Source organism: Argiope bruennichi, chromosome X2 (genome assembly GCF_947563725.1).
Source record: "Argiope bruennichi chromosome X2, qqArgBrue1.1, whole genome shotgun sequence".
NCBI lineage: Eukaryota > Metazoa > Arthropoda > Arachnida > Araneae > Araneidae > Argiope > Argiope bruennichi.
Window position 1 is genome coordinate 107,684,477 of NC_079163.1, and position 26,655 is coordinate 107,711,131.

The 26,655-nt window shown below is 27.9% G+C and overlaps 1 protein-coding gene across 1 annotated transcript; it reads right to left on the bottom strand.

Annotated features, from left to right (window-relative positions):
- Positions 1–7,168: 7,168 nt before the first annotated feature.
- LOC129960726 (THO complex subunit 7 homolog) lies at positions 7,169–23,434 on the bottom strand. The gene is made up of 6 exons (XM_056074324.1): positions 23,157–23,434; positions 20,163–20,286; positions 17,474–17,601; positions 17,259–17,345; positions 11,697–11,891; positions 7,169–10,094 (listed from the first exon to the last, which is right to left on the bottom strand). The coding sequence occupies exons 1-6, from the start codon at positions 23,206–23,208 to the stop codon at positions 10,057–10,059; spliced, it is 624 nt and encodes a 207-aa protein (XP_055930299.1). The 5' UTR covers positions 23,209–23,434; the 3' UTR covers positions 7,169–10,056.
- Between the last annotated feature and the right edge of the window lie 3,221 nt (positions 23,435–26,655).

Consider the following 26,655-nt stretch of genomic DNA (forward strand, 5'->3'; position numbering starts at 1 on the left):
ATTTAATAAATACACAAAGTTAATCGATACATACAAAAGAGAAAAAACAGTTAACCAGGGCGCATTAAATTAGATGAAAACAATTTATGTGACATCATTGTCATATCGAAAACGTAACTGCGCTTGCTATATGATATCTTGCTGCACATAGTCATCCACAATTATATGATAACACGTCTTTTTCATCCTGCAAGATACGCAATGGATTCGAAAATTCAATTTATGAGGTACATTTGACTTGTGTATTGATTCCATAGAGTTAGTCCTTCTATTATATTTTATATTTATCTAGTAATGAGCACTAGTCATTAAGAACCTATATAACACTAATTATATAAAATATTTAGCCCAAAGGTTACAGATTTCAATAAATTTCATCATATCAACTGTATTGAAAAGGAATCCTCATTTTTGAAAGTAAAAAAAAATAATTTCTGTTAATATTACGAGTTGCGGTTTTAAAATGAATGCAAAAAACTCAGCTACTTTGTTTTTATTTATAAGAATACAGTTTTATTACTTGATTGTTTGTTTTCTTTAAAAATTAGTGCAAATGGCACAATTCAAAACTTATCTTTTCAGCTCATTTCATATTATACATATTCGGTTCAAAAAATTTTCAACATCTTGATAGTTTTATCATTTAAGTTGAACTGCAAAACGTATGCAGTACAACTGCCAATAAAATTATCCCTTATATAAATATTATTCACGCATTCACAGTTCAACGCACCACTGGTATGAGATTGTATGACTTCATTCCTTAAATTTTCACGAAAAGAAATTCTTTGATAGATAATTAAATTATGAATAATTAATCTAATACATTTTAACTTTTATAAGCAGCATAAATTTTTGAGCGCATAAAATAAATAAAAGCAGATATTCAAATTAATAAAGAAATCATACGAAAACATAATTCAACCATTCTGAATAATCTTAATATTTTATCCGCCGTCTTATCTAGCATTGATAATGAGGTCAGAGATCCACCATTAAAAAAAATAATAATAAGAGCAACTTTTGATAGGATATTTAAGTAAGAAATGTTTTTAAAATCCTTTAATCGTTATAATGGTGGAAAAATTCCACTAGGATAACGTACGGAAAATCATCAAGTCTTAGAGAAAGATGCATTTCTCTATTAATTGTAGCCTCTTCCTCTTAAACAAAAGCAGTCCGTTTATAATAGAATTAGCTACCATTTTCAAAGAATTGAAACTAGAATTCTCTCAAGAAGAAACTAAGTTTATAATTAACTAATATTAAACAGCACAAGATACCCAACAACATCTTCATGATATAGTAACAATGTCCTCCAAACTTAGGAATATCGAAAAACATAGTGCAGATATCGTACAATATCTAGTACCAATAGAATTGTGCAGAAATAACTTTTAATGGGTGTTAAAAGGTTTGAAAGTATGATAGAAGAAGTCCGAGATTTAATCGAAAATTTAAAAACACTCAGTTCTAATTCTTTAATAGAAGAAATGCTTAAAAACCTTAGACATTTAACTGTTTAAAAAACAATCAACGTGCGAAGAAATAAAATTTGTTGCATTATATTTGTTAGCCTTTACTGCGATTATAACAATAATTCATTAACGAAAGAAAAGTTGTTATATTCATACAAAGACAGGCATCAAATTGAGGGAGATTCAATTGGCAAATTAATCAACATGGAGATGGAGGATATACAACAAATTTCAAAAAGCAAAAGGAAAATATAATAAATTTTTACTTTCAGTAGCTTGAAGCCATGTACCACAGCCAACAGGGAAATAGAATAATTGTCACAACAGTAAAAGCATCAGATTCTTCACTGTTAGTTATCAAACGGATTATAATGATCTAAATACAATATACACTATTCTATTATTAAACTATTGTTTAAATCTTAATTTTATTAATATATTGAAATTAATATTTTTGATAGATATAAACATTATCCAGAGGCGAAAGAACAGTGAATAAATGCACTACAGTATACAAGACGTTCCAAAAAAAATGGAAAAACGCGTTAATGTTTTACTTAAAAGTAGAAAGTAGTCTCAGTATATGGCAAAAGTATTCAAAATACTATAGGACATTAGTTAATCGTAATGAAATAGTCATGCTATTTATTTTCAAAAAGTCACTTCTAATTTTTGCAACTTGTTTAATTTTTGCATTGAGTGACACATGCCATTTTATAACTGAAAGAAATTCTTGCTTATAGTTGGATTGACTATCAAAGAATAAATGCATAAACAGTTTCTTTTAATTTAATAAAATTAATTTATACCCAATACATTCAAATTTCAAAATGCTTCAAAATTCCTCTCAATTGTAATAATAAAATTCGTTGATTGAAATAATTATTAATTTTTTGCTTCACGTTCACTTCGGTAATTCTATTTCATTCTCACGTAAGAATTAAATTTTATGAAATTTTATTCGTTCTAAAATTCTGTTTAATTGCTTTTAATATTGATTTCTGGATAAGCTGAAATCCTTCGTTCCTTTCATATTATTAAAGTACTTTTAATTTAAATTGCATTGGTCTAGATAAAAACTATATACACCATCACCCCAGTTGGTTTATCAGTGTTAGGCCTGAAAAAAACACAGTTCACAATTTGACGCAGATTTCAGGAATTCTTTTCGAATTTTTAAATTCCATGTGAACTTAGTATTGTTAAGCGGGAAGAGTAAAAAATTAAGACGGCTTTCTTTTCTTCTTTCTTTCCAATTATTACAGTCAAACTTCAAAAGAAAAATTACTTTTTTTCCTACTCAAAAAGTTTATTCAAAGTAAAAATGCAGGATGTTAATGATAGACATATCCGTATTAAATAATGCGGAAACATCTGCTGATTATAAATATAGTTGCGTTTGCTATATGATTATGATGTCACACAGATCCGTAACTCCATTTAACTTAAGTATTTATAGAGTATTATTATTTATAGAAGTACTTATTTATTAAGCATTTATAGAAAACAATTTTTTTAAAGGGATAAACTATAAACGATTCATTTTATTTAATTTACTTATTCCCACCTGTAATACTCACCAAAATAAACTTTTTTAATATGCAAAAATAAATAAACAGAGAATAAGAATTGTGAGTGTGATCCCACGAATCCAGAAACAAACCATCAAGCAACAAGTAGTGAAGCTTTGGCAGCGTGTGATCTCTTGTAACTGTTTAAAACAACAAAACTGATATTCGAAATGTATTTAGAACATCCTTTGTGCTGACTAATGCTTTCTTAAGAGGGAAATAATAAGGATGACTCACAAAATGACTAAAATAGTTTGGACCTTTTATTCGATTAAATACACCTCTGAGGGAATTACACTGTGTGTTGCGAAGCTTCATTGGTCAAGTCATTTATAACTTTCTCACAGCTAAAAAATATATTCAACAAATTTAAAATCGATCTGTGTCTGATCTAAAAAACGCAACAGCTGATTTCTGATTTCTCTGTTCCTATTATTCGCTGCTTTAAATGGTAAAAGAAAATAGTATAAGTCATTTTTTACATCTTGGATTCAATCAATTTCAAAAGTATATATATATGAAGTATTTATAATGATTTCATTGTAGCAGAATCAAAAAAAAATTTTAATTAACCATTTTTGTCCAGAGGGATCGCATAAAAATTTAAAATTTGTAGATTTTTAACACCGACAGAAATTTTCCGCCGGTGGGAGGCAGATTCTTCAATTTCTCTAACAACATGCATTAATTAATTTTATATTTAACTAAAGGTGATTGGCATTGAATAAATAATTCAATGATAATTATTTGCAATAATGAACTTTTTTCGTGTCGTCCAATAAAAATCTTCCGATAGAATAATAAGCAATAACTGAACAATTCAGAACATAATTTCAAATGAAGAGTATCTCATTCATACAGGAAACAAATTTTCGCATTATAATTTATATATCATAATATAATTAAATAATAGCCGGAAAAAGTAATAACTATCAACTTATTATCGGAAGATTTGAATTGTTAATCAGAGCATAAATATTCAATGATTACTGCAATTTTTGGTGAAGTAAATAAATATTTATTTAAAATGAATTTATTTCTTTAAAAACTAGTTTATTAGTACCAAATTTTTTAAAGCAGAAAGTAATACTCGGGGACTATTATGACAAATTTCTATACATTTTTTTTAATTAACAACTTTATTTTTCATTTCTTCAAACCAAAACAAATTATAAATTCTTTTAAAAGTAAGAATTATACTAAACAGCAAGGAGAAATATTTATAAGTTTCAAAATTTATGCAATTCTCTTCAATTTCAAATTTTTTTAGAAACTTTTCATTAAAATGTAACATTAAAAAATGTATAGTACGAAAACAAAGTAGTAAAATTAAACTATAACATGCAAAAATAGTTCAACAGGAATTTCAAAACATGAAAACTGAAGAAATCTTAAATAACATTTGTTACATTTAATTGTGCCTCATCTTTTTTTCAATATATCCGCCATGTTACAATGGTAACGAATACATTCGTTATTGAAATATTTTATACTGTATGAACAAAGGTATTTTTTTAATTTAATTATGATAAAAAAATTGAATTCCTAAAGGTTGAATTCATTCTTTCTTCATATTCAAATGAAATTTACATATAATATAACTAACAAAACAAATAAAATTTTTATTAAAAAATGTTAATCATAGTTCACAAACCTGCTTAAAATTACACACAACCTATTACGGGGCCGCATTGGACTGGTAGTAGGGTCTCGAATTTCGTACCAAGGAATTCCAGATTCCACTGAAAAATCGCTGTATTAGCGGTCATAGTGCAAGCAAATTAAATCCATCGGGGTCCAAATATACTCCTATTAGTATGTCACAAAAGAAAAGGAAGTCCAGTTCCATGCCTTCGTCTTGGTTATGACTTAAAATTGCTAGATCCATCTCAAATTAGCTCTAGTATTGCTTTAAAACTAGACATTAATACAACTATACTACACAGTTTACCGATAGTTTCGATACAGGCAGAGTATACTGTTCAATCTTCAAAATTCTTTATAAATTTTATAATTTATCCAAATTATTTTAATAAGCAATCCAAAAAAATAAAACAAATGAATAGCATACAATACACAAGCACTATATAAAAAAATAAAAGGCAAAAATTGTCGCCGGCTAAAATTACATTCTTTTATTAGAAACGTATGTGATATTTGCGAATAACAAAAATATTGCGCAAGCAACGCCGAAACTACATTTTATTTCTGACATCCTGTTTTGAAAAATTGATAACAATTGCAGAATATTTAAATTCTCTTTTAGGAAATACGAAAGGGAAAATTGTTTAGTGGGCGAATAAAAAAAAGAGAAGAAATATCATACATGACATTTATCTTCAAGAAAAATTGCACATTTTACTTTGCTACAAAGCTAATATTTGAAATATATAAACTTTCAAACTGAGAAGTAAACTTCCGGAAAGACTTCTTGGGTTGCTTGTTGTGTTTTGCAGAGTCGAATAACGTAAATACCGTCCTATTGGTAAAATTCTGAAGGCATATGTAACAGACTACTTTGTAACAAGTGTCTACGATTAGGATTCAGCACACATACCCGATTTTCATCGGACTCCATTACTGACTCCGTAACCTGCTCCAGCATCGGAATTATGATATTAAATACGCTGAAAGCAATTGGGTAGTGTACATTTCTGTCGTGGTGACAGAAAAACCATAAGCGGTCGTATTTCCGGAAATTTTCAACGAGGGGTATTGCAATTAAGTACATACATCCAACAAATGATGAAGACTATGATTTTAACAAAACAAAAAAAAAGCGAGATCCTTCTCACTCATCATTTTCCGAAAACTTTTGTATTCTAGTCATAAGAACATTGAAATGCCATGTTGCAAAGTCTTTCATCTTTTCTCCAATCTAAAACATTTATTTTCCTTGTAAAGACCGACAAGCAGAGATTATGAAATTTTTAATGTAAGAAAGACATGGATAGGAGACAATGGAAACGATGGATCGCCACACAAGTTTTTCATCTTGGAGTAACAGTCAAGGAAACAAGAAAAGTATTGAATGTTATCATTTGCAAAAAAGCCTTGCAATGGACACTCATTCTGTTACGCCCCTTCTCCCACATCGACAAAAGAGTGAATTAAGTACTTCCTGGAATATTCGAACCTGCTTTAGGTTCTATACAATGCTATCATTTGCTCTACCCAGGTATCGGAAAATAAGAGCATTCCAAACAGCAATGAGAATTATATTCTACAATAGACACATTAGCAGCTCCTTAAACGGAAACAATTAGCATCATTTAACTTTTACTTACTTAGATAAAACTAACAAAAGCATATCAATGTAATTTCCCGAGCCTTATTAGTTGATTCCAAAAGATTTTATGGAAGAAAATAAAATTTAATCCACTTTGAAGCTTTTCAATTAAATATTACAAATGCATACAAAATATATATTTCTAGTTAAACTTTCGGATTTTCTACATACAGTAAAATTTCGATTAACCGCCGCATTTAACTGTCAATTTCTGTAATCTGTTATTGCCCAAAAAAATATCAATTAACAGATAATCTTTAAAATTGTGATGGATTACTTTTACACCCTAATGTATAAAGAAATTGAAGACGTTGAAGGATCGGCTCCTTGCTAAAATCTAAAACTAACCAGTCAGAAAACGAAACGTTTTCAAATGAAATGAAAGTTACAATGAAATAAAATATCTAATATTAATGTTATTCATAATATTTATATGCTTCAGTTACACTGATAACAAAACAAAAAAACATCATTAATTATTTGAAATTCACTCATAACTGTAATTTATTACAAAGATTAATCAACTACATAAAAGTTAACTTCTATGAAAACATAATCAGCAAAGATATAGCAGCAAACCTAAGTTGTGAAAACGCAGAGAAAGACTTTTTAAATTTTAAGAAAAATATTCAGCAACTGAGAACAGTTGCACACTTAACGAATTAATTCCTTCTTCCATAAGAGTTAAAATGAAAGATTTCATTGCAAAAAATTCAGTAAATGCATAAAAAAAAAAAAAAAAAAAAAAAAAAAAAAAACCGTGTTTAGTTATACAGAAGACAAAATAATGAAACCCCAAACAAATTGTACAACAACAAGAATTTATTGAACTAAAACACTTTTGAAATACAAATAAATATAAAATGAGTAACATAAATTAATAAAAATATGTTGCATGGTGATTAGGGATTGCAATGTCGGACCAAAATTTCAATACCGGTATTCGGTATTTTTTAGTTCTTAATACCGGGATACCGGTTTTAATATCGGTATTAGAAATTTTACAAAAAGAAAGAAAACACAGATGTTTCTTTCTTTTATTTGCCAGTTTTATTAGAGAGTGCAAATATCACAAAAATAATTTGTAACTTATAAATTATAACGTATATAAAGAATCACATTATAACGTATATAAAGAATCACATTATAACGTATATAAAGAATCACAAAAAAGTAAAGGAACATCTTATTTATTTAAATCACAAAAAAAGTGTAAATATCACTATTCAGTCTGTTTAACAAATTTTTGTATTGTGATCTTAAAAAACATAATGCATCAATTGTACTGTCATTAAGCCTGAAAAGTAATTTTATGTAAAAATTACCAGCTGTCGAAAACGCTCTTTCGACATCTATGCTAGTTGGTGGTACTGTTAACAATGCGCGATATACTTTTTCCAAGTATTTACTTCTAAATCAATCATCTTCAAATAAATCGATTGCTCGTTGGATGGTTTTGGATATAGCTGATTTCTGTATTGTATTTTGGTTCGATGAAATTTTTTTATTCATCTCAAATTCTAAATCAGATTTGAATTGGTTAGTCTCTTTTCTTCTTTATTTTCATTTTTAAAATCGTTATAATTATGTAAATACCATAAGACATTTTCTATTTCGGTATGCCTTTCTTCTGTGCGATTTTTCAATGTAATATATAATTCTTCAAATAGTGATGTGTGCTGTTCTTTCAGTGACTGCAACATGAAATTTATTGTTGCATTAGTTGTTAATAAATTAGAATCTCTCCAACATAATGCCTCATTATTCAGTTTTATTGGAAGTAGAGCTGATACAGTTCTTGATATTAAGTAGATTTCACTATCTGAAAAATTAATTTACAAGTTTAAGTCGATTCTTGCTTTTCGGGTTGGATTTCTCCGTTTCAAAAATCGTTCCATTATTAGGAATAAACTGTTCCAACATGTTTTAGAATCTAACGTTAACATATATTCTGTTTTATTTTCAGTTAGTATATATTTTCGTATTATGTCATTTTTTATAGGGGAACGTTTAAATATCTTAACAATTTTTCGAACTTTATAAATTATAGGAAGCAATTCTTGATGGGTAAATATTTCATCTTCAATAATTACATTATCATTATCTTCATTGTCAATATCATTCTCACTCTCTTCAAAGTTGGAATCCGAAATTTCTATATCCACAGTATTTGGATTCTTCTGTTCTTATATAAAGTAACCAATCTTAAGTAAGAAAAAGTTTGAAAACGAAACTAAAATGAAAACGAAACAAAAACAGTTTCGAAATCGCAACTAAAATTTAAAACCTATTTTAAACTAATACCAAAAAAGAACTTCATAGTATTTAGAGAGCGCAATTGCAGCTACTTCTAAAACACAGATGAATTGATACAAAAGTATTAGAATCAAGTTAATAGGAAAAACAAAAAAAAATCAAATAAAAATTAAACCAAAAAAATTATAAAAAATATTAAAAAAAAGAATCCGGCCTGAAGACTTTTTCAAGGGTCACTCTCAGGCAGGGATTCAAAGAAAGGGATTTTTTTCTGTGAGGAAATACAGACATTGTCTAATAATGATTCCTCGTGACCCGAAAATCCCCTGAAATTATGCTCAAGAGATATACCATTTTAACAGAAAGGAAATATAAAACAACAAATTAGAAGAAATTAACCACAACAAAGTAAAAATACAATAACAAAAATAACAATAAAAACAAAAAATAGCACTAAAATTAAAAATTAAAAACGAAAAGGCCAGTACATACCATCAACAGTCAAGGAAACTTTAAACTATCGATTGTGATTCCCTGTTTTTAAAAAACTAGCGGTAAATTATATAAACAGATGTAGGTTCCCAGCGCCATCTATTGAGTGATCCAATATGCAAGGAAAGTTCTATTTTTATTTAAGCCAAAGGATTAATCCCAAACCATACCTTGTTTAATTAAAAAATTGACATTACAGTAATTTCTAGGAAATTCATTTTTAATTAAATTTTTAAGGAGGTTGTTTGATGCTTCAATATAAGAATTTTTATTATTGCAAACCCTTTTGATCCTGTTAACTTGTGAGAAAATTAGATTTTTGAAAATTTTACAGTTTAGATTGGAATGGTAGTTACATAGTTTTTATGTTTTTTTTTTATATATTTTTTATAATTTTTTTGGTTTAATTTTTATTTGATTTTTTGTTTTTCCTATTAACTTGATTCTAATACTTTTGTATATATATATATACACACACACCTATTACTCCTAATTGAATTCCGTGAGCATAGCACAATTGCTGATTTGCACTAATCAACTTTCCAACTTTTTTCATAACTATTGCTCCATCAGTCGTTATGGATACAATATCTTCTTTCAGAGAAAATCCATGTTTCACTAATTTAGATGTAAGCAATTAATTAAGCCATTAATTAGCTAATTAATTTCGCCCGTTACGGAGACATAAAAACAAAAACGTATACTATTTTGCTGTATTGACAATCCCTGAACATATAATGGAGACAATTTTTAAAATTTCTAGTAAATACCGAAAAAACGGTATTTAAACTTGTGAATACCGGTATTACAAAATTGTACAAATGGCTCGAAATACCGGTATTCGGTATACCGGTATTGCAATCCCTAATGGTGATCGAATGAAAAAATGGCCATAAAAATGAAAAATTCACATGTAAAATGGTCATAAAAATGAACTCTTGTTCATGGTTTATGCAGCTGCAAACGAAAATCAATCACTGTCAGAACCTTCCCAATCTTCTAGTTCTTCTATAAAATAAATAAGATTATTTTTTTATTCATAGCTTTTTGAGATACTTATTTATGCATATAGTAATTTTTTAAAATATACATTAAGCAAAAGAAATTCACTAAAGCATCACAAATTATACAATTAATATGCACTGAAACACCAAAATTATTTCACATTCCTTATTTTATCAATACAATAAACTTCAGTATATTGATAAAATATATTATTAAAGTGCAAAATTGTTTCACAATTTATATTGCATAAATTTTCAAAAAAAATTGCCACATTAATCTTACTCTAATCCTACATATATCAAGGAATACATAAACTCCAACAATTCTAATTTCCTTCATTATAATAAATCATCTGACATCTCTGAATCAGTCTGTCATGAAATGAAAACACAAGAAACTTTGTTAATAGTACAAATTACAATCACACAGAAAATTTCATCCAAAACAATTATTTTGGATTTTAGTTATATTCTCCACCAATATTTTACAGAAACAGTATTGTAAGAAAACTGAGCAATTAATTATCATGATTTGAGGCTTAATTAAAAATAATGTTCAAAACACATTTTAAAACTAAATATTACAATATAAAACCTATTAATATAAGAGCTACAATTTAAAAATTAGTGAATTGTTGCCACAGATAATGGCATAAATTGCAACAAAATTTTTTAAAAGGTTCTATATTACTATTGATACTGTATCACACTAAACGAATTGAAAATGTTTTGTATTAACATTGTTTATGATTACCAAAATACAAATTGCAAAACATGGCTCTTTTTACCGAGTCATACTGTGTGAAAAAGATACTTTTGCATTTAAAAAGTCTAAGGTTTAACTTTTTTTCAACTACCATTTTAATAATTTTCTTAAATCCGATTCAAACTACACATTATATCACTAACAAAATAATTTAAACCAAAAATATTTATAAGGTAACAAGCAGAACAGATTACTTTTTAACCCCTTCTAAGGCCGTGGGAAGTATGCTTCCCACCAAATTTATCAATCTTTGTATGAAATTATGTAGGTTGGCATAAGTTCTGACAATTTTTTTAGTAAGTCAGAAACTTAGATGCTTCAGTTCTTTATCTCACACAAAATGATGCGTCTTGATTTGTTACTTAATTATTAATTAACCAAATTAATTAATCAAATTAAATTTATCTAATAAGCTAAATGAATATCTTTCCTTATTCTAATTTCAAGCCTAAAAATATTTTAACATAATCTGACTAGAAAAAAAATGGCCCTTTAAAGGGTTAAAGATGTTTTTGAGTCATAGCTGCCATTAATGCAGGTAACACACACAAAATTATACATATCCAAATATTTTTCATTCCATATAATTCAGCATAACATCAAAGTTCTTTTTCAGCACCATGCACATTCAAAAAATTTAATGTTAAATTTTCCTTTTTTTTTTTTAAAGTGTGTTTCAAGTTTTAGCTAATATGATATAAAACATTAAGTAAACACATTTGTAAGAAATTTTACTCAACCAAGAATTATTGAAAATTTTGTACTATCAACTTCTTTAAATATTAATCAAAGGATTAAATTTTGGCCTAATAACTATTAAAATAAATTAAAGTTTCATACCTCGTAATTTGTGTTTCAATTCACGAGCAGAAGTCACAAGTAAACGTACTTGTTTCTCCCGCACATCTGATTTCTCCTGAAGGGCTTCATTTTCTGCCATTAAAATTTTAATTTCCTCTTCAATTTTTGCCAGCTTTTCCATGCTCTCTTGACGGCTTGGCAGAGAAGAAACAATTTTCCCTAACGCATCATACTCTGTAAACATAATATGATATTTTATATATTATATATATAGATAGATAGATAGGGTGGGCAAAAAGTCCTTGAAAACTTTAAAAATTCCTAAATCCCTAAAAAATAACCAAAATAAAAAGCGGTTTGTAGATTTAGCATTAATAGGTCACGGGATTTTTTTTTAAGACGAGGAAAAAATTTAAAAAGCAGTCAATAAATGGCGCTGATGCGAACGACTTAGTTGGAAATATGCGTGACCCTCGAGACATAAAGCCAGTTGGCTGTTGAAATGTGTCATCACTGTTAGGCTGACGCTCGGAGAAGGACGGAATTTATCATAACACGTAACTTGCGATGTATAGCGTTATGCGTTCTCGACAATTTTCCTTAATTCTTTGAATTATCAAATGATTTGCATAAATACTAATTAAAAAATATTACTTTATATAAAAAAATTGATATTTGAATTAATTACAATTGCGGTCTCAGAATTTCCGATGATGAACATCACAATTTCTTGACTACTTTCGTTATTAAAAACACATTCATCGAATTATTAAATAGGTGCATAATAGTTACTAATTTACGAATTACTTAATATTTGTTTGTGTAAAATTGATATTTACATTAAATTTTCTTTGAAATGGAAGCTTTTTAGGTCTTTGAGGTTTTATTTTTTAAAAAAGGAAGCTAATCAATAGTAAAACATTTACATATAGAAAATAAAAATTGCTGTAAACAAAAAAAAAAAATTTATTAATGACATATTATTTATTTTTATTTTTTTATTTATTTATTTATTTATTGCACTATATAAATATTGGATTTTAAATTTTTTACTAGAAATGTTTGTTTAAAAAAAATACGGAAAATCTATGAACTGTACTTTTATAAAGGAATAACATATTTAAGTTAATAAATATAAACGAATTAAAAAATTATAAAATATGAAGCAGATAAAGACACATATTAATAAACAATTATTTATTTTGACAAAATAAATAGCATGAAAAACAATACAATTATTCAGAACTCGTACATATACAAAATAGAAATACTACTAAAATGTGATTAACTAACAATAATTATTTCTATGTACTATATAACAAAAAAAATACAATTATTTAGAACACACATATATACAAAATACATATATCACTTCAAATATGATTTCTAACTAAATAAAAATGATGACTAAAATTGTGATATTCTTAAGCTGCACAGGTTATAATTTTACTAAACTTTGACAATATAAATACATTTTAGTTATATTCAATCAAATTTATAAAAATTTTCACTTTATTCCTTCAAAAAAAAAAAACTTTTTTTCCTTCCATACTTCTGTAATAACAGCTACTTTCCCCCCTTCAAATTGGTCAATTTTTTAGCTAGATTCTGTTTTACAGTGGCAAAGTGTTTAGAAAAAGTTCATACTTCTCTTTTATTCTTATAAGCAGCTATATTAAATTTACTTTCACTTGATCATTTTTCACTTTACAATAATTACTTAATAAGCTTTTAGTTGCTGACCTCAGAATTAAGTAAAGGTAATGTGTCATGCCCATCCACACAAACATCTGAAGAAGGAAACATATCTTTAGTTATTAAACTATTTTCCACAAGATTAATGATCAAATTTCTTTGATTAGGAACTTCAATAGATTTATTCTCATATTTTTCCCTAATTAATTTTTGAACAGCTATATATGTGTGGTTAACAGCATTTAAAACTATTTCACCAGGATATAATACACCACCCTTATCTTTTACATCTATTACGAGGTGTGATCCAAAAAAAAGTTTATAAGGCAAAGGAAAAATGCTTTATTAACAATAGACACAGGAAACATGGCTGCATCATTTCACCCCCTTATCCAAAACAGCCACAATGGAGTGGAAGCACGCTTTATCACCGACGAGGAAGAAGTTTAAGATGACACCCTCTGCCGGCAAAATTATGGCAACCGTTTTCTGGGATACGTGTGGTATTATCCTAATCGAGTATCTGGAGCTTTTGCCATACCATTAATGCCTACCGTTATTGTGACACCTTAAGAAAATTGCATGAAACCATCTGACGCAAACGTTCTGAATGATAATGCCCGGCTCCATACAGCTCTCCAGACTCAGCGATTGCTGGAAACGTTTAGGTGGGAGGTCTGGAGCCACCCCCATACTGCCCCGATTTGGTTCCCAGTGACTATTTTCTTTTCCCGGCATTGAAGGAACACTTATCCGAAACAAGGTTCATATCATAAACAAGGTTCAGCTCTGGTGTAACAGCAAAAACCGGCAACTGCTTCTATGATTAACCGGACTGCGTTCCCATTCTGTGTGGCTTGATATAAATGGAGGGTTTAGTAATCTATAAGAAGTGGGAAAATGCATTATAACAGTGAGTTTTGGTATAAAAACCTTGTTTTCTGGTATTGCTAGCACAAAGAAATGAGGTCATAGAACTTCAGCTAATCTAGCTCTTTTATTATCCGGCTTACACTTCCACCATGTTAGGTCGAATACATACTCAAGAGTGTACTGTATATTATATTATACAAAAACTGTTTTGCTTTAAAAAAATAAAAACTTTTGACTCAAAAAATACCAAAACTTAAGTATTCAGCATATATTTTCCTTCTACATCTGTTGGTCACGACCAGTACACACAAGGAGCAAAATAATTTTTAACCACCATGTATTATACCTACAATGAAATGCAAATCCAGTATTTAGTAAACTAACAAAATCCTGAAGATCAAATTTCAAAATAATAATATGCAGATACAATATTTGATATGTTAAACTTGAAACTTCATATGCTTCCTTTCCCTTCACTTATCAGAATTGTTAATAGTTTTCAAAAACACTGGTGCATATGCTTTGTACAAATGCAATATATAACATATGTATTAATAAAAATGCTACATATCTGACCCTCAACTTTATGAAGCATAAAAAAATATTATGAGCAAAGCATATAGGTTTAATCTCCAGTGTCTATTTTCCAGCCATTTTGTAACAAAACAGCATCCTTGAAAGAAAAAAAAACAAAAGAGCTATCATTTCACAATGGTTTAAGTTCCTCCTACTTCTTCCCCAATTCTAAAGTTAATTTTCTGAAATGTATCAAAGATACACATTTCACAATAGCAAATATGCACAAAATATTTTCCAATTCCTGAATTACAATTATATATATATATATATATATATATATATATATATATATATATATATATATATATATATATATATAATCACTCATTTATTCCAACATTCAAAAACCTAAGCAAAATCACAGGTTCCTTACTTGCCTGTATATTTCACATTATAACAGAAAAGTAAAATATCAAAAGTATGACAATAAAGCTGCCTCTTAAAATTCAAAAGCTGCTGAAAAACTATCTAGAATATTGTTATGATGGAAAATTTTATTCTGCAAATGTATTTTCCTATTTTCAAATTTTATGTAAGGCATTCGACAAAATAAAATTTATACGTATAAGTTTTAGATCTAGAAACCATTTAGCATGTAAATTAACTAAATATCACTAAATTAAAACTACAACTTTAATTGAATTATTAAAAATTAATAAGGAAATGCAGAAGAGAACACTTTAATATGCTTCAGTGCACCAAACACAGCAATTCATAGCCCTAAAGGACACTAATAATAAATATCAGGATGAACTTTTAGAGTAATGGCAGAAAAATTTTATTAATAAAACAAAACACTAAAAACCTTACATTTAGTTAAAAGTTACATTAAACTACATTTTCAGAAATTAAAACATTTTTTTTTTTATTATATTGAAGACACCATAAACATTATTTGAAAGCAATTTCAATATAAAGAAAGCTACAGTCAATTTTAAATGTGCAACAATCAAGAGTCAACAGTTTATAAAAGGATCACCAGTGAAATCAACAAACACTTGAAAAACAAAACAAAAAAACAAATTTTTTTTTTATTTTCTATTAATTTAAACATGATGCTTATTTACATATTCTTCTGAAGTCGCAGAAAACCTATAAGGGTCACTTACAATCATTCCATGTCAAAACCTATTTGCCTGAATTCCTTTTGCTTTGGGCTATATAAAATAGATGCTCAATGAATGCAATGGAAAGGAAAGGGTTAGAGTGTGTGGAGTAATAGAACTGCAATGCACTTTCACCCACTTCGCCCAGGGGAAGGAGTGAAGTTAGCATGGAATTATAGGAAATGACCAACTGAACATTGCATGGTTCAACAAAAAAGATGAATACGGCCATAAAGAATCAATTTTGCCAATGTTGTATTTGCAAGATGTCTTGAATATAGCAACCTTAAAGTAACTAAAAAAGTGGATACACTAATGAAACAAAATTAAGAAATGCTGCCATCATTTATATCAAACAAAATCTGAAACACAATTTCGAAAATAAGGACAAAAATTACAACACAATATAACACTAAAATTTTTACAGAACCATTCAAAATGTAGAGAAGAAAATGTTTTTTTGTTTGTTTGTTTTCCTATATGTAATGAATTCTTGATATACACTAGCAATGAGCACTTCTGAAACTGTTATGTGAGTCAATCTGAAGAGAAGAATCTGCAAGATATTTAGATTTTATGAATATAGGCTTCTAGTTCTTAATATTCTCTGAAACTCCCTTATTAAAAAAAATAGCAACATTTTTTTTAAATGTTTGAACAGCTTTGGTTGCTTGAGGTAATGGGATGACAAGAACAGTCTTTTCATCTCTTTACAATATCAATAGATAGTACAAACTTAAATTCCTTCACCTAGTGCTTTTAAAAGACTGACACTCAACAAACACTATTTCACTTCAAGACAGGTAATAAACAATTGAGAAGACAGATCTCAACACCCTTCCCAACAATGCTCTTTTCACTGTACTCCTCTATGAACGCTAGCTTACTCTAAATTCTAGTCGAATGCCAAAGAAAGCTATTCCTTCCCTCTCTTTAGTGACTGTATTTCTATAAATCCCATTTTCAATAAATCAAAACTTCTGAAGTTAGGGAAAATTATGTATAAATAACGATAAGAAATTTACAATTTTTAAACCCAAACCAGTAAACATATAGAACCTGGGAAACTGGGAAAGGAAATTTTGGAATTTCAACAAACTACAATCTATTTTTCTAATAGCAAATTTAGTAATCAGAAATTTTAAGTGTAATGGACTACATGATTTTCTGAACATCCATCATGAATTATTTAGCCAAATTTAATTTCAGCCATTTTTAATCTTGAACATTTACATTTAGCCAAATATTATTTTTAAAAAATAGTTTTAAAATGTTTTTGGGACCAAATCATTGCAAAATATTTTGATTATATAATTTTGAGTTCGCCATTTCAGAAATATTCACTTACTCATCTTATTTAATCTTTCCTTTTTGGCCTTTTCCAGTTCTAAACGTTTTTCAGCAACAGTTTTTTCCATATCAACAATTTTACTTTCTAAAAGAAAGAGTGACAAATTTAAAACACAGGTACATTATGCAATTTAATGCCAAGAAAAATTGTAAAATATTTCCAGTTTTTATTTAGATGTTAAAACAAACGTCTTTAAGCAATATGAAACTTACCCAAATCAGCACACATTTGATCATATTCTTGAAGCTGACGCATATTGGCTCTCCGAGCTGCATCTGACTTTTGACACGAAAATTCCAAATTATCCAACTGAGCCAACAAATTCTGATATCCTTCAGAACTAAAATTGAGGAAAATTATTATAAAAGCATAAAAAGAACATCTATTTTTTAAATGCACCTTAATTTAAAAAAAAAAAAACATAGAATTTTAAAAAATAATATATACACACATTATATTAAGATTCATAAGCTAATAAGAAATTGCAGTCAATAAAAAAATCTAATAATATTTAATTTGGAATGGGATAAATAAATTGGCTAGGATAATGAAATTAGTACCAAAATATGACAGCCTGACTACCTAATTTCAATATATTTCATAATGATGGTGAGGAAATATATCATTGTGAATATATTAAAATTAGATAGCAATGGTCTTTCTTTCTAATAGCACTTTACCTCTTAGAAATAAGTAAGAGTATTATGAGATTAAGCTATTAAAAAATTGTTGGACACCATGATTATGAAAATTCCCCATTTGTTAACAATAACAAATAATAACATTAGAGAAAGACAAATGTAAACTTGAATTATGAAACAGTACATGATTACTATATTATAGTAAACTTCTTTTATATTAATATCCAAATCCCCAAGATTACTGGAACTATAATATTCAAAGTATTTTGCTATACAAAGAACACAAATCACTTGTTTATAGATGACATAAAGAACATTTTCACACAGTATATAAAATATATATAAAACAATCATTCAAAAAATATTCAAACTGATAAATGGAGGAGATAATTTGTGCAGAGTTACATGTAGCAACAGACAGCAGTTTTGGCATTGTAGAAAGCAGCTATTTAGCATTACAGAGAAGTATCCCTTTCTGAAATATTCTATCAAACTATAGCACCTATAATGTAACTGAATTGCAGAATAAGTGAAAAAGAAATAGATATTTTCTCTTTTTATTTAAGAAATATTATCATTTCTTTACAAGATACATTTAAAAATAAATTCATCTTGCTCTAAACAAAAAAGTTCAAATTACCTTTGACATGCTTCCCAATTAATCAAAATGCTGTAGAAAATTTATGACCAATCAAATCATTTTAAGATGAATTATCACTCTGAAAATAAAATAAATAAAAATACGAAAATTTATAATTTTAGAGATGAATGGAAGTGCATCTTTTTCAGTAAACTTAATTTGCAGCAACATTAAATAGATGAAAAAATGCTCCTCATTAAAACATCCCTATTAGCACAAAAAATTGGACAATATCTTTGCAATGTTGTTTGATATTCTGGGTGCTACATAATTTTGTTCAGAATATCATATCAATATTGCAGGGCATTTTGCACTAAGTAAGATTACTGTGCGCATGAATTTGTTAAGGGTATCATTTTGAATTTCATTTCCTGTATCAATTCAAAAAATAATAGGAGGTGAGAATTTGTTAAAAAAACTAAATTTATATGCTTCTCAATGAAAATTAAAACCAACTGACAATGAATTTGTAATGAAAATTCAAAATCTGTATGTGAATTACTATCCATATTAATTTATTCTCCTGAAGCAATGTTTTGATACAGGATAAGGTGAGAGATTACATTCCATGCATATTGTTTCCAGAATGTTAGTAGCAAAGAAATCTTTATATTCACCACAGATGTGTATTGGAGCGCCCAGGATATTTTCTTGTTTCAAGATCAAAGAAAAATATTAAGACCTGGAATATTATTTCCTGCAACAGTTAGTTCTTTTAGGCAGTTCTCCGTGACACAAAACAAAGAAATTTTCACAATCAGCCATTTTTAAGATAATTGAAAATTTTGGATTTTCACAAAGAAGACAAACTGATTATCTATATTTTGAGTGGTACTGTGTTAATGATATGCTTCCTTAGTAAGCACATATTGATTGGTTTCATTTTTAAAGCCAACATTAATCTCAGGAAATGAGCTGATTTTTTTCCCTTTAATAAAATATTAAAAGTTATTGCTAAGAAATCTACTGGAAGAAAGAAATCTATCCTTTAATAAAATGTTAAAAGTTATTGCTAAGAGATCTATTGGAAGAAAGAAATCTAAGAAATCTTTAATAAAATGTTAAAAGCTATTGCTAAGAAATCTATTGGAGCATTACTTGTGAATTTTTAAATGAAGTCTGCAAATTAAAATTACACTCAGGTCAAAAGTACACTTGCTGCACCATCTTCACTTCACTTAGTGCAAATATTTTGACTAAAAAAATGTATACTATTACTTGAAATTCGATTTTTTTTTTTCTGTATATGCTCAATTAGCACATATAATTTATCAAAACATAACAGCAGAGGGAAAAACTTTTTTGTTAATTTCCAAATAGCAAATTTATCAATTAGGCAAACTACAAACAATATGATGTCTATAAAAATAATAAAAATTTCTTTCAGTAGAATATGTTATTAATAAAAACCCTTAAAGGTGAAAGTACAAAAAATGAAATTATATATTTATAATAGTAGTTAATTCATCATGTTAATGAAATTCTTATTGTACTACATTTATAAAAGAAAATTCAAAATATGCATTACATTTTAAGTTAATATACTATGAGAAGAAAAGTACGTGGTTTCATTAATAAGAAAGAAAACAAAATGAAAAATATCAGTTTGCATGTTCATACATTTCTTCATCTGTTTGGCCTTCAGAATCGCACCACTGTATGAAAGAACAAAGTAAGTTATCAATGCCCTGACTAGCACCCGTTCCTTCACCATCCATCAATATTTTCCTTCTGAAAATTTCTTCTGTAAAGATAATTATGTTTTTTAGCACTAAATCTTCAAAAATATGCAAAAAATAAAAATCACAGTTATGGTCATAATTTAATGGTTAAGTCATATTTTATCACAATAGTTAATTAATTAATATCATATGAGTCATTTACTTTAATTAGGTGCATATCCTTTACAAATTAATTTAAAAAATCAATAGCCAGTTTAAAGTTATGAATATGATTGACCCTGAACTCCATCCATCACAACTTATTAATTTAAGCTCCAAATCATGTTTATCATGATATGCAAAAGCAAATAGTAGCTGATTGGGAGCTCAAGGTTAATTAACATAAGACCTACACTTTATTCCTTCATAATAAATTAATAATATCAATATATTTAATTATTAGTTGTAACTGTTTCAAAATTATTACATTTTTAAATATCAATTCAGTTTCAAAGAACATTAAGTAAAAGTATTTTGAAGTACTAATCACACATTTATTTTTATACCTCTACATTATACAAACTACTGCATTATAAAATACATACCAAGATCTTTGGTTTCTGGGGAAAATGTAGAGAAAAAAAAAAGCATGAAGTCATTCAATAGAGATAGATCATTGAAACAGGAATTTAAGTGCTTGAATATAACAAAGTATGTACATAAAGACGTCTAAAATGTACATTGAATAAGTTAAATAATGACTAACTACACACAATCTGAAAGTATAATCCCCAAATAAGTTTTTTTTTTTTTTTTAATAACGAGGACTAACATTCTAACTCCTTCAGATTTACTAATACAAAAATGTTTATAAGAATCTCTGATGATTATAATGGCCACACAATGAAGTAGTATCATATGAATCCAAGATTCCAAAGAAGCTTACTTTTAGTGCTATGGATGCAACCTTGTAGTTTTTATATTATAATTTTTCCAAAAACTATGCAACACAAAGATATGGTTCCTTAATGAATTTTAAATACTCCAATCTAAGAATTTCCATCTGCAAAATTTATTCAATCTCAACAGGTCCTTCTGTACATTTCTTATTCTTTGGAATAAAATGCAACTGAATATCTAAAATCATTGACATACAGAAAACTATTTTATAAACATCCCTATACCCATGGATAAAACTGCTATGACACAAATAGCTAGAGACAGATTTGTAAAACGTGACTAATAGATATGTTGCCTAAGTTTTTAATGTAGCAGCTAGATGATAAAATTTATCAAAATTTCTAGAATAAGTAAAATAAATATTCAAAGAAATAACAAAAAATCAAATCAGATATTGATGATAATATTCAAGAAAATAATACAGAAAATCAAAATAAGATATTAAAAAGATATAACCAAGCCTATCAAAGGTTCAATATAACGTGTATTTTTAATCCATAAGTAAAATCAATCATTTTTATTCATTAGATTAACACTGCAAGACTTTTTTTTTTTTATCTTTAACTGAAACTGCATAAATATAAAGAATACATTGAAAAAAACTTTTGCACATCAATTTTTATTTCAAATGAAAATTAAAAACTAATAATTAAATTTTTTAAGTAAATATTTTCTATAATAAGTGAGATGTTTACTGGAAAGTTAAATTATTCCTTTACTTTTTAATAATTTAATAATACCCAAAAGATATAAATATGTATCAATACACACAACAAGATTAAATTTACCTTAAAAAACAAGATTTTAAAAAAAATCTATAAATCTATATTTTTAGAAGAAGCTACTATTTTATTCTTTCACATTCTATTCTATATTTTTAAGAAATTAGCCCTATTATTTTTCAAAACAGAAATATAAACATTTTTTTTTTTTTTTTAATCTAAAAACAAATACTTGAAAAAATTACCACCTATCTTTAATAACACAAAAAAAATATTGATGTCTGCACATTTAGTTTACACTGTTTTAATATGTCTTATAGACAGCATGTGCCAGAAGAAATATTCATTGCTTTGATTCAGTAGAACATAAATTTACCATTCCGATAACTATATCCTGTTATCACTGTATAAGTACAATGATATACAGTGTATATTATTGTACTTACTACAACTTGGATTAAACATAAATATTTAAATTCATCCACAAAATACAAAATTAATGAATGATCACAAAAGACTGTTTTCTGACTAATGAAGTATTCGTGAGGCAACACTAAGCTGATAATTTTCTGCACACAAAAATAGAATAAAAAGATCAAAATGAAAACAAAATAATAAATTGTATGCATATATATTTAGTAAGCATGCTACATTCATTATACTACAGAAGACTGAAAAACATTTTTGAAATTTCACTAGATTATTAATTTAAAAGCTATCTGCTGTTATAGGTAGCAAGAGCACAGTGACTGAGTCACAATAAATAAAGTACAAGTCACAAGAAGTAAAAACTGTTATAAAGCAACTTTACACCAATTAATTTAATAATCAAAATCTATTCGAATCAAGATATATATTCCTCATATATCAAGATATAGATATCATTCGAATCAAGATATTATTATAGATTTTGAACATATGTTTGGTTGCTTACAAAAATTGTTCATTAAAAAAAACCCAGCAAATACTAGATAAAATTTAGCCTTTTGTCTATCTAAAATTATTAATATTCAGAAGGAAAATAACACTATTAAAATTATTTGTTTAAAAATTAAAATACAAAAACTACGAAATCTTTCAATAAGATATAATGCAGATTACAATGAGTTAACATCAATTCTTGATTTTTTTTTTAAATGAAGGGGATGGAAATGAATACTAATAAAAAGCAGAAAACACACAAAATCTCAACTCTTATATCCATAATGCTTCATACCACAAAAGATTAATTTCTTGAAACAATACACGCCATGAACAAAACCAATACTTACCATCAGAAATATGGCTTGCTCCAGCTTCTGAATCTGAATCTGAATCAGACATTATCCAAAACTCTATCTAAAACTACTTAGAAAGCTACAACAGACGTCGGATGGAAATTTATGTGCAAAAAGAGAATAAACTTTGATTAAATTTTCTTTATTTAAAATGAACCGGCTCCCTATCCATGAAACGATAATCAAATATGTCTGCTGTCTAGCGTTTGAGTGTTACCAGATTTTAGATAAAAGAAAAATATGAAGGGACAGCCGCAAGAGCTGAAAATACAGCAACCCTACAAATCGTAAATTCATGTGGCTGCTATTTCGAGGCCCAAATTCAAACTACTTCTGATTATGAAACAAAAAAGGAACAAAATCTTATTGTCCATTTTTTTTCTACTTCTTTCCGTAAGTGATTAAGGAAAAAATAATTATGGTGAGATGCAATCGGATTCAAAGGAAAAAATTTTAATGTGAAACTCAGACACATGGACAGAAAGAGCAAAAACAAGCCAAAATACAGCAAACAATAAAAAATTAAAAAAATAAAACTTGTCTTACATCGTCAAGGGGGAAAAATACGAAATAAGATATTTCAAAAGTAACCTAAAGACATAAATATTGAAAGAAATTCTTTAAATGCTTATTAATAAAATAAAATACTAAAATTTGAAGATTTCACTTCACAAAGCATTATACCCGAAGTTCAACAAACCGAAAGATAATAAAATAGAAAATTTGTTCTAAATAGAGTGTCAAAGGAAAAATCCTTCAAGAAATCCTTACTTTTACATTGCTTTATTTAAAATATATTGTTTTATATTTTTTAAACAATATAAATAGATCAAAATTCTTGATTTTTATTCTTTCGTTAATTACTAATTATTGATGAAAGACTAATTATTAACATTATTATTATTTACTTATTCTTATTTTTTCTTATAAACTTGAATTAAATAACTTTGGTCTGTGCTAAGATCTCAATTTCGGGCCCGGAAGTCCCAAGTGCGAAATCTGATTTCATCAAAGAACCGTAATGTTTGCGGGCCTGTGAAATATTAACCTAACGTCAAAGTGCTTTCGCTCTAACTAGGGTGATACGGAAATTTGGAGAGGTGGGTTCGACTTAAGTACCATCTTAATGACCAAATCATGGTTGAAAATTGCGATGTGTATTCCAAAATAGCCCGTGTACTGCTTCATATAAATTAAATAAGACTGTTTTTCAAGTATCCAAAGAAAGGCCGATATTTTTTACGCATCTTCTGTTTTATTCAACTAAAAACATTTCTCTTTCTTTAAAAAATGTTATTTATTCATATATATATATATATATATATATATATATATATATATATATATATATATATATTCATTGATCGTCCATGTAAATAAGGCTTTAAAAACATTATAATTGAAGCAATCCTTCTTAGTTTTACAAATAAATGCAGTCTGTTACTTATGCACATGCTGATCGCTTTTGGCGACCTACTTCTCTGTCCTTTTTATTATTTGTATATCCCGAAATTCTACCATTCGTAAAAGTAAAAGCAACAAAAAAAATTCCAGCTATGCTTTTGTTTATATTAATTAATAGTTTTGTTCAATTTTACCTTAATAATCTTCAAAATTTTAATTTTAATGCTTCTGAGATTAATAATGACAAGCATTCTACGAATTTAATAATCATAAGCACAGAAGTTAATTCCTGCTAAATTTCATAGGCATTTCATAATATCATCGGATAATTTCTTAAGCTTTTCTCAGTGAAAGAAATCATCACAATAATTTCATCTTCCAAATAAAAGCACATATAACAAATTGTATATAAATTAAATTTTTACACATGTATTTAAACTCTCAGATCATATATTTTACAGTTAAATGAATTTACTGAGATATCTATAGGACTGTTCTTTACTCTCTTGAGAACACGTATATAAATTATGAGTCTTTGCGCTAAAAATGTTCAGGATCGGCTGGCACATTTGGGAGGGGGGAGGGAATAGAGTACCGGCAATAGTTTTCGACTTACAAAGGAAAGCGAATGTAAAAGATTAGGAAGCTCTTAGGAATGCTGTTTTATTACAGAAGCTGTAATACTTTGATAGTTCTTTTTTATTCGCTTGCACACAATGCAACTAGTTTTAATATCATCTGAACAAATGCTATGTTTCATATGCTATTTCAGAATTAAATACCGCTTTGGTTACAAATCAGATTTATTGAATGTTTGTTTGTTTGTTTCTTATGGCACTTACCACTGACAAGCCCGCTGTTACGAAGACAGCGATTTAAGCCTGAGGGGAAACGTCTCTTATTTTTTATAGCAGCGCCAACTAGGGCCAAGAGTACGACTTTGCCACTCACGCATCATTCATTCGCTTGCACAACCCCTTTTTACAGGAGGGCACATTCACACATCTCACAGATAGAAGAACAACCATGCCCAAACCGGGACTCGAATCAGAGACGCCCAGATCACGGGGAAGACGCGCTACCCCTATGCCAAGACGCCGGCTTTATTGAATGTAATCTGATTAATTGAATAACTTATTAAGGATCCAGCACAAAACAGTCATTTCAATTTTTTTTTTCTTTCACTCAAACTGTTTCGCATGGTAGCAGGAATCGTGCAATTATATTAGTAAGATAAACGAACTATTCTTATTAATTCTTTCAAAAGGATTGATCTCACTTTGATGGATAGTCTATCGGAATGAGTACATGCCCACTCATTTGTTCATGTCTTTAAAATTTGTTAGTCGGTTTACCCATCATGATGTGCTCATTTCTGATACAGCATCAGGGTTAAACCGACACACTGTTTTCGAATACAGCATTATGGTACACACACCCTGTGTTCGGGTCTAAATGGACCCAATATATCTTATTTCAATTACTAATAGTACTTTAATTTTAAATATTTGAACAAAATTAATAGAGTAATTTCTTTTTGTCTATAAGAAAGTGACACAAACACAACATTTTTATGCATATTATTTATTTTGTGCATATTTTGTATTTAATTTTAGAAGGTACAAAAAAAATTATAAAAGTATCAAAAATTTCCGTTTTTAACACCAAAGAAATCTGAGTTAAAATTATTTTAGATAAATCTTGTCATATTTATTATATAACGGGTGTCCCATAAATTTGTAAATACTTTAAAAATTCATAAAATTTGAAGGACTGGATATATTTGAATGCGGTTTGCGAAACTATTATTCTCATGTAGGGTGATTTTTTTTGATACAGAAAAAAAAATTCAAAAATTTGTCAATAGAGGGCGCTGCACACAAGCAAATCAGTGGAAACATGCAAATTAAAGTCTTATGAAAGGCAGAGTGAGCGATTGACACATCATTTCTAAAGGTTTGCATAAGGTTTGTATTAAGATGTTGACACTGGTGGATAAAGCACTATTGGTAAAGTTATTTTATGTCAGCAACGAATCGGCGGCTGAAGCCTTACGAAAGTTTAGGACCCAGAAAAGATTGAAGAAAGG